At 40.2% G+C, this 10,491-nt stretch overlaps 1 protein-coding gene across 1 annotated transcript; it reads left to right on the forward strand.

Moving 5' to 3' along the window:
• The first annotated feature begins 660 nt into the window (after window positions 1-660).
• On the forward strand, window positions 661-3,637 carry LOC128114535 (uncharacterized). The gene is made up of 2 exons (XM_052744620.1): window positions 661-689; window positions 2,965-3,637. The coding sequence occupies exons 1-2, from the start codon at window positions 661-663 to the stop codon at window positions 3,635-3,637; spliced, it is 702 nt and encodes a 233-aa protein (XP_052600580.1).
• Window positions 3,638-10,491: the final 6,854 nt, after the last annotated feature.

The following is a 10,491-nucleotide window of genomic DNA, read 5'->3' on the forward strand; positions in this document are numbered from 1 at the left end:
GGTCCCCATTGGAACCCATTTGTTGCCCATGACCAACCACATAGCACTTGTAGTCATGGAAACATAAGAATGCATATACGTCACTTAAGTTTGGCAGTCGGTAACACTTGAATTTCCTAGAAGAGAGATAAAAAGGTAAGAATTTTATATTTTCCATGTTGTTTTCATTAATCAGCTTCACTATCTTAAGACATAAGATGCCAAAGAAGGTCTCTGACATATAGATTAGGGTATTTTTGTACATGTTTTCCATTTGAGTAAATCCTTCTGAACATCATAAGTGACAGGAAGACCCAAGTGAATAATAACTCTCCAGTGTTTGCATTGCCCATTAATCTGTGTACCTCACTGAAGTTTGTGAATGGGAATTAGTGTCTCTGGTATTTCCCTATGTATAAAATGAGAATAACAATTGTCTGGGTATCATTCAAGGGTCACTAATATCCTGAAGTGTTTAACATAGGTTCTAATTAAGTAAAGCATGTGCTGTGAATTCAAAAGTTTCTGAGAGCCCAACCATCAACAAGGCGTTGTTCTGAGCAGAAACGTGTGCCTAACAGGACTTCTTTTACTCAGGTGCTTCACCACTTCATGTGACTCCCTCTCTAATCAGTATTTCCTGTGAATTAGAAGAAGACTTGTGATATTGTCATCTTTCAAATGGATCACTTCGCCCCTAACACAAAAAGGTAAAAACATAACATATGCTACATGAAGGCTTTCTACTTGTTTCTTTACAAAACACTTGTGTCTACTCTTGGGGGTTCAGACAAGGGCAGTACCACATCCCGCCAAGCTAGCTCATTTGGCACAAAATCATTCTCCCTCCTGCTTTCATTTTTGCTTTGAAGCATACTGCTCCTGCAGTCACTGCCCCAGATCTCTCTTGGCAAGAAAGAGCTCATGGTGATACCCAAGCCACCATCAATTGCAAACTGATCTTGTTGATGTAATTTCCCAAGCAGTAAGTCTACAATCTTCACCATTTTAAGAAGCACATTCCATAGGAGATTATGGAACAGTAGGTAGCTCATGGGTAATGCTTTCTGGCAAGGAGTTTCCATTTATAAGACCCTCAGTAAAAGGTAAAAGATTTATACCATCTGAAGAGAAACAGGGAGTCCAGTTGAAGAGAGAGATGAGGGATTATATGAGCAAGGGGGGGTTAATATAATGGGGAAATCTACAGATACAACTGAACCAAGCTCCTGGAAACTCATGAACTTTAGACTGACAGCTGTGGAGCCTGAATGGGACCAGACTAGGCACTCTGCACACAGGAGACAGTTGTGTAGCTTGGTTTGTCTGAGGGGCCCCTGACAGTGGAATCAGGATCCCTGGTGCCTGAGCTGGCTTTTTGGAGCCCATTATTTATGATGGAATGTCTTGCTCAACCTTGATGCAGGGGGCAGTGGCTTGGTACTTCTCCAACTGAATGTACCAGGCTTTGCTGACACCCCACAGGAGGCCTTACACTTTTGGAGGAGGGGATGAAGGGTGGGTTGTGGGGGAAGGCTTAGGGGGAGCAGGAGAAAGGATGAGAGGGGGATCTGTGGTTGGTATGTAAAATGAATTAAAAAATTTTTCTTTAATAAAAAATACACAAAAAATACCTTAACCTTCTGCATGTGCAATGGCAATGACATATGCACATGCTGGAATCACTGAAGGACTTTGCTTCCTTCCTTTTGTTGAATAACTCTTCAGGACCACTCATCATGATTTTCTCATTTTCCTTATTGCTACACTCAAAGATCTGAGTTTAGAGAAGATGCAAATAAGTTCCTTCATAGTGTTAATGTGAAGTGTAAGTTTTGTGTCAAAGATGACATTGGCTCAACCAAAATACCTCAGGATACTTTATATGTTGCACCAAAATGAAGCCAATATTCTCAAGGTGCAATATTGAATATATTAGCAGATACAAAAATTTGCATATCCATGATTCCTCATCTTCTACATACATATTATAGTTTTGTGGTTATGTAAAATGAACTCAGCACCTCACACATACTGGATAATCAATAATCTACCAAAAGCTATATCTACATCCGGTTACACATAGAGGTTAAAGTTTGTGTTCATGCTGGTTTTAATTACAAAATATTACACATACCTTTCTATAGAATTGAATACCATTTAGGAAAATATGTAAAGAATTATGACAGTATCTGTTCTAACACCCTTGATCTACTTAGCATTCCTTTTTTGTTCATCTTTTATGTTCATATATCTTTGGATATTGAAAGAAGTCAGGTATAAAATCCAGAGGTAAAGGCAGACAAAACTCTGTGATTTCAAGGCCAGCCTGGCATACAGAGTGAGGTCCAAAACAGCCAGACCTGTTACACAGAAAAACCCTGTCTCAAAAATAAATAAATAAATAAATAAATAAATAAATAAATAAATAAATAAATAAGTAAGTAAGTACGTAAGTAAGTAAAAAGAAGTCAGGTATGTTTTGGTTTGACATAAATGGACATACCATCTGTATCATTTTCCTTTTTGCTTCTTTCTTCTCAAGGGTTATACACATTAAAATGCTTGTGTAAGGATCATGCAACAATCCACTACAATAACTTGAGCATTCTTCTCCCCAGAACACTCATTAAAGTTATCTACAATTGTTCTGTTATGCAAAGAGGGGTGCAGTTAGAATTACCTTAAATGACACTGAAAACTAGTATTTCACCTTTAACTCCAAGTATTGAAATTCCAAGTTAACAAACAGGAATATAGCAGCACTTGAAGGATATTGTGAAATTATTGTCCAAAACATCTTACAATGGGAACTCCTGCCACAGTCATAGATTTAAAGGTTTCTTATACATAAGTACAACATTGAGACAGCAAGGGCAAGGTATGAGTATTTAGTACTCTGTAAACCATGATTCATTCACTCTGTTTATCACTCTGCATTTGTTTTTCTGGATTTACTCTATACTTGTTCAATCTTATCTACAGATTTGCACAGGTGAAGGAATGGATATTCAGACTGACTGGCTTCCTTTGCAGCCTCTTGTCGTTGGGGTTTGGAATAATCCTCCAAAGCAGCCGATACTGGCGCCTCTGGGAATTTGACGACAAGGTTGTTCAGCTTGTGTACATCGGACTCTGGGGAGCTTATTACCATCGGGAGTTTAACATCTCTGGTTCTGTGACCAGGATTCTGGTGCACAGCCCTGTCAACTCAACGTGGACCATTTCACCTGAATTTAGATGTGCACAGATCCTGATCTTACTGGCTATGTTTATAAAACCCGTGGTGGTGATTTTTAGCTCAGCGGCTATTAGGGTTAGCATTATCAGAGCCTCGGTCCCTGACATTCAGATACTCTGCTACAAGTGTTGTGTCTTAATTCTGCTTCTCAGCAGCCTTTGCACAGCTCTTTCTGTGACCTGGAACCATGTAGCAGATCGCTATGATGAAACCACTCTTGATTTTCCACCCACCTTTCCTGTTAGGAAAGAAGACCTGATCAAAAAACACTACACTCATGTGTTCCCCATAGGGGTCCTGACAGCCACCCTGTCACTCTTTGCTATGATTATGTTCCTCTTTGAGATCAGGTCATTGAAATTACAGAGTAACCTGAATGCCCAGGGTACTTCCAAGCAGGCCAATCAAAATGCCTGAAGTATGAGCTCTGGTGTTTGCAAAATGTGCCAGAAGACTCCTTGGTCAAATTTACTAACATTACACAATATTCTTGCAGTATTCTACTCATTTAAAATAAAATATTCCTTTGATTATCAGGCTGTGTCTGAAGCTTGTATCTTCCTCTACATGTCTAATGTCTTCCCTTCCTTAAAGGTGTTCACATCCTAAGCTCTGCATGCAAAGATGATGTGTTCAGATAGTGCCAACTCCTTATGGCAGACAAATGTATTGGTGAAATGAAACTGGCATAAATCAAAAGACCAACCCTAAGGTGAGTGGTTTGTTATTAAAGTGAAATACAACACAAGGAATTAAGTATGTGTCAGGGTGGAGACCTTTAAGCACTAATGTATATTAAAGAAACACATTTAAGCCCAAATATATACTGCCTCTGAAGTCTTTCCCATGATGGGACTATCTGAAATTCGCAGGCACTTCCAGTCTACTCTGCTAGGCAAAGGGATCACTGTGTGGAACAACTTGGTTGGATATGGGCATGATTCAGCTGTGTGGAAGATCTAGGAGCATTAGAGGATTCTACTGAATATGGTTAAGCCACTAATAATGCCCTGAATCCACTCCATCCCAAAGAAGAACCTCTTTGGTGCTCTCACTGAAACAATGAAATGCCATCTCCAAACTGGAGAGATGGGGGAGGGAGCTGGTTTCTGGAAATTAGTGTCTGTATTTCCAAGGAGAGCTTCTGAATCATTATGTCTTCTCTGGGTTTAATCAGAAAACAGTGTTTCCCTAATGGGCAGCTCAACCCCTGGACATAGTGACTACAGCCAGTGTTCTACTGAATAGCTTTATTTTTACTTGGTTCTCTCCCTTTGGTTCCTTCTTCCAGAATGATGTGTATGATGAGACTTTGGTAGAAGAAGAAGAGAAAGGACCAATTAAGGTTCCTAATGAGAAAGACGAGGTAGACATCTATGTAAACTAACTGAGGTAGCCGTGCTCGTCAATTTGTCAGTGGTACAAATTGTTGCTGCATGCTAATGTTCTTTTTATTTTTTTATTTTTTTTACATACCGACCACATATCTCCCTTTCACCCCTCCTCCTGCTCCCTCCACCCCTCTTCCCATTCTCCAACAGGGTAAGTTTTCCTATGAGGGGACAGCTAAGCCTGGTATATTCAGTTGAGACAGGACCAAGACCCTCCCCAGCTTTTGAAGGGTGAGCAAGGTGTCTGACCATAGGTAATGGGATTCAGAAAGCCAGCTCATGCACCTGGGATAGATCCTGATCATACTGCCAGGAGCCCTTCAAACAGACTAAGCTACACAACTGTCTCCCATATGCAGAGGGTCTAGTCTGGTCCCATGCAGGTTCCACAGCTGTAGGTCTAAAGTTCATGAGTTCCTTTAAGAGCTTGGGTCAATTGTCTCCGTAGATTTCCCCCATCGTGATCTTGATCCCCCTTGCTCATATAATCCCCTTCCCTCTTTTCCACTGGACTCCCAGAGCTTGGCCTGGTGCTTAGTTGTGAATCTCTGCACCTGCTTCCATCAATTACTGGATGAAAGCTCTATGATGACAGTTAGGGTATTCACCAATCTGATTACTGGGGTAAGCCAGTTCAGGCACCCTCACCACTATTGCTAGTAGTCTAATCTGGGCTTGTCCTTGTGGTCCTGGGAATTCCCCTAGAAACAAGTTTCTCCCTTACCCCATAATGTCTCCCTCTATCAAGATCTCTATTTCATTGCTCTCCAACTCCATCCCTCCCCTAGTTTGACCATCCTTGTTTCCTCATGTTCCCAACACCTCTATTTCCCCCCATCCCCAGTTTTCTCATCGAGATTTCCTCTGTTTCCCCTTTCCAATGTGATCCATACATCATTCTTAGGGTCCTCCTTGTTTCCTAACTTCTCTGGAGGCGTGGGTTGTAGTATGAATATTCTTTGCTTTACATCTACTATCCACTTATGAGTGACTACATGCCATGCTTCTCTTTCTGAGTTTGGGTTACCTCACTCAGGATGATACTTTCTAGTTTCATGCATTTGCCTACAAATTTCATGATGTCATAGTTTTTTTACAGCTGAGTAATACTCTATTGTGTGAATGTACCACATTTTATTTATCCACTATTTCATTGAGGGGAATCTAGGTCATTTCCAGTTTCTGCTTATTACAAATAATGCTGCTATGAACATAGTTGAACAAGTGTCCCTGTGGTATGCTTGAGCATCCCTTGAGTATGCCTAAGAGTGGTATCATTGGGTCTTGAAGTAGACTGATTCCTAATTTTCTGAGAAACTTCCATACTGATTTCCAAAGTGGCTGTACAAGTTTGGACTCCCACAACAGTGGAGGAGTGTCACACTTGTTCCACATTCTCTCTAACATAAGCTGTCTTCAGTGTTTTTGACCTTAGCCATTCTGACAGGTGTAAGATGGTATCTCAGAGTCATTTTGATTTGCATTTCCCTGATGACTAAGGATGTCCAGCAATTTCTTAAATGTCTTTCAGCCATTTGAGATTCTTCTGCTGAGAATTCTCTGTTTAGCTCTGTAGCCAATTTTTTAATTGGATTGTTTGTTACTTTGCTGTTTAATTATTTGAGTTCTTTATATATTTTGGAGATCAGCCCTCTGTCAGATGTGGGGTTGGTAAAGATCTTTTCCCACTCTGTAGGCTGTCATTTTATCTTATTTACTGTGTATTTTGCTTTATAGAAGCTTCTCAGTTTCAGGAGGTCCCCTGTATTAATTGTTGCTCTCGATGTCTATGCTACTGGTGTTATATTTAGGAAGTGGTCTCCTATGTCAATGTTATCTAGGCTACTTCCTTTCTGTTCTATCAAGATCAGTGTATCTGGATTTATGTTTAGGTCTTTGATCCAATTGGACTTGAGTTTTGTGCATGGTGTTAGATACGGATCTATTTGCAATCTTCTACATGTTGACATCCAGTTATGCCAGCACTATTTGTTGAAGATGCTTTCTTTTTTCCATTGTACAGTTTTGGCTTCTTTGTCAAAAATCATATGTTCATGTGTGTGGACTAATGTCAGAATCTTCAATTCAATTCCATTGGTCCACATGTCGGTTTTTATGCCAATACCAAGCTGTTTTTATTACTAGAGCTCTATAGTAGAGCTTGAAGTCATGGATGGTGATGCCTGAAGAAGTTGCTTTATTGTGAAGGATTGTTTCAGAAATCCTAGTTTTTTTGTTTCTCCATACGAAGTTGAGTATTGTTCTTTCCAAGTCTGAAGAATTTTGTTGGGATTTTGATGGTGACTGCATTGAATCTGTAGATTCCTTTCGGTAAGATTGTCATTTTTGTTATGTTAATACTACCTATCCATGAGCATGGGAGATCTTTCCATTTTCTGATATCTTCTTCAAATTCTTTCTTTAAGGACTTAAAGTTCTTTTCATATAGGCCTTTCACTTGTTTGGTAAGGGTTACCCAAGATATTTTAAATAATTTGTGGCTATTGTAAAGGGTGATGTTTCTCTGATTTCTTTCTTGGCCCATCTATCATTTGTGTATAGGAGGGCTACTGATTTTTTGTATCCTGCCACATTACTGAAGGTGTTTATCAGCTGTGTGAGTTCATTGGTAGAATTTTTGGGGTCAGTTATGTATACTATCATATCATCTGCAAATAGTGAAAGTTCGACTTCTTCCTTTACAATTTGTATCGCCTTAATCTCCTTTTGTTGTCTTATTGATCTAGCTAGAACTTTGAGTACTGAACTGAATAGATAAGGGGAGAGTGGACAGTTTGTCTTGTTCCTGATTTTAGTGGAACCGCTTTGAGTTTCTTGCTGTTTAGTTTGCTGTTGGCTGTTAGCTTACTGTATATTGCCTTTATTATGTTTAGGTATGTTCCTTGTATCACTGATCTCTCCAAGACTTTTATCATGAAGGGATGTTGGATTTTGTCAAGGGCTTTTTCAGCATCTAATGAGATGATAATGTTTTTTTTTCTTTCAATTTGTTTATATGGTGGATTACACTGACAGATTTTCATATGTTGATCCATCCCTGAATCTCTGGGATGAAACCTACTTGATCATGGTGGATGATTTTTTTATGTTTTCTTGTAATCAGTTTGCCAATATTTTATTGAGAATTTTTTGCATCAATGTTCATGAGGGAGATTGGTCTGTAATTCTCTTTCCTAGTTGCGTCTTTATGTTGTGTGGGTATCAGGATAACTGTAGCCTCGTAAAAAGAGTTTGGCAATGTTCCTTCTGTTTTTATTGTTCAGAACAATTTCAAAAAAATTGGTATTAGCTCTCCTTTGAAATTCTGGTAGAATTCTGCACTGAAACCAGCTGGCCCTGGGCTTTTTTTGATTGAGAGCCTTTTGATGATTCCTTCTATTTTCTTTCTTTTTTTTTAATTTATTTTAATTTATTTTTTTTATTTTATTTTATTTTTTTTTATTTCTTTTTTTTTATTAATTTATTTTGCAATACAATTCAGTTCTACATATCAGCCACAGATTCCCTTGTTCTCCCCCCTCCCGTCCCCCTCACATTCCCCCCAACCCACCCATTCCCGTCTCCTCCAGGGCAAAGCCTTCCCACAGACTGAGGTCAACCTGGTAGACTCAGTCCAGGTAGGTCTAGTCCCCTCCTCCCAGGCCGAGCCAAACAATCCTGCATAGGCCCCAGGTTTCAAACAGCCAACTCATGCAATGAGCACAAGATCTGGTCCCACTGCCTGGATGATTCCCAAACAGATCAAGCTAATCAACTGTCTCACCCATTCAGAGGGCCTGATCCAGTGGGGACCCCTCAGCCATTGGTTCATAGTTCATGTGTTTCCATTCATTTGGCTATTTGTCCCTGTGCTTTATCCAACCTTGGTCTCAACAATTCTCGCTCATATAAACCCTCCTCATTCTCGCTATTTGGACTCCCAGAGATCCACCCAGGGCCTAGTCATGAATCTCTGCATCCAGATCCCTCAGTAGTTGGATGAGGTTTCTAGCACAACAATTAGGTGTTTGGCCATCCCATCACCAGAGTAGGTCAGTTCGGACTGTCTCTCGACCATTGCCAGCAGTCTGTTGTGTGGGTATCTTTGTGGATTTCTGTGGGCCTCTCTAGCACTTTGCTTCTTCCTATTCTCATGTGGTCTTCATTTACCATGGTCTCCTATTCCTTGTTCTCCCTCTCTGTTGTTGAGCCAGCTGGGATCTCCTGCTCCCCCAAGCTCTCTTTCCCTCAACCCTCGCCTTTCATTACCCCCACTCATGTCCAGGCTGTTCATGTAGATCTCATTCCATTTCTCTGTCCTTGGGCGATCCCTGTGTCTTTCTTGGGGTCCTGTTTTCCAGGTAGCCTCCCTGGTGATGTGAGTAGCAGACAAGTCATCCTTGTTTCATGTCTAGTATCCTGCTATGAGTGAGTACATACCATGTTTGTCTTTCTGAGTCTGGGTTACCTCACTCAGGATGATTTTTTCTAGATCCATCCATTTGTCTGCAAACCTCATGATGCCATTGTTTTTCTCTGCTGAGTAGTATTCCATTGTGTATATGTACCACATTTTGTTTATCCATTCTTCAGTTGAAGGGCATCTGGGTTGTTTCCATGTTCTGGCTATTACAAACAATGCTGATATGAACATAGCTGAACAAGTGCTCTTATGGTGTGGTTGAGCATTTCTTGGGTATATGCCCAAGAGTGGTATAGCTGGATCTTGGGGGAGATTGATTCCCAATTTTCTAAGAAAGCGCCATATTGATTTCCAAAGCGGTTGTACAAGCTTGCATTCCCACCAGCAGTGGAGGAGAGTTCCCCTAGCTCCACATCCTCTCCAGCATAAGGTGTCTTCAGTGTTTTTGATCTTAGCCATTCTGACAGGCATAAGGTGGTATCTCAGAGTTGTTTTGATTTGCATTTCCCTGATGATTAGGGATGTTGAGCAATTCCTTAAATGTCTTTTGGCCATTTGAGTTTCCTCTGTTGAGAATTCTCTGTCTAGTTCTATAGCCCATTTCTTAATTGGACTGTTGGGCATTTTGATGTCTAATTTCTTGAATTCCTTATATATTCTGGATATCAGTCCTCTGTCAGATGTGGGGTTGGTGAAGATCTTTTCCCATTCTGTAGGCTGTTGCTTTGCCTTGTTGACCGTATCCTTTGCTCTACAAAAGCTTCTCAGTTTCAAGAGGTCCCATTGATTGATTGTTTCTCGCAGAGTCTGTGCAAGTGGTGTTCTATTTAGGAAGTAGTCTCCTATGCCAATGCTTTCAAGACTACTTCCTACTTTCTCTTCTAGCAGGTTCAGAGTAGCTGGATTTATGTTGAGGTCCTTGATCCACTTGGACTTAAGTTTTGTGCACAGTGATAGATATGGATCTATTTGCAGCCTTCTACATGTTGATATCCAGTTTTGCCAGCACCATTTGTTGAAGATGCTTTCTTTTTTCCATTGTGCACTTTTGGCTTCTTTGTCAAAAATTATATGTTCATAGGTGTGCGGATTAATGTCAGGGTCTTCAATTCCATTCCATTGGTCCACATGTCGGTTTTTATGCCAGTACCAAGCTGTTTTTATTACTGTAGCTTTATAGTAGAGCTTGAAGTCAGGGATCGTGATGCTTCCAGAAGTTGTGTTATTGTACAGGATTCCTTTGGCTATCCTGGGTTTTTTGTTTTTCCATATGAAGTTGAGTATTATTCTTTCCAGGTCTGTGAAGAATTGTGTTGGTATTTTGATGGGGATTGCATTGAATCTGTAGATTGCTTTTGGTAAGATTGCCATTTTTACTATGTTAGTCCTGCCTATCCATGAGCATGGGAGATCTTTCCATTTTCTGACATCTTCTTCAATTTCTTTTTTCAGGGACT

The sequence above is a fragment of the Peromyscus californicus genome, unplaced genomic scaffold, assembly GCF_007827085.1.
Source record: "Peromyscus californicus insignis strain IS unplaced genomic scaffold, ASM782708v3 Scaffold_10__1_contigs__length_136768540, whole genome shotgun sequence".
In the NCBI taxonomy this organism is placed as follows: Eukaryota; Metazoa; Chordata; class Mammalia; order Rodentia; family Cricetidae; genus Peromyscus; species Peromyscus californicus.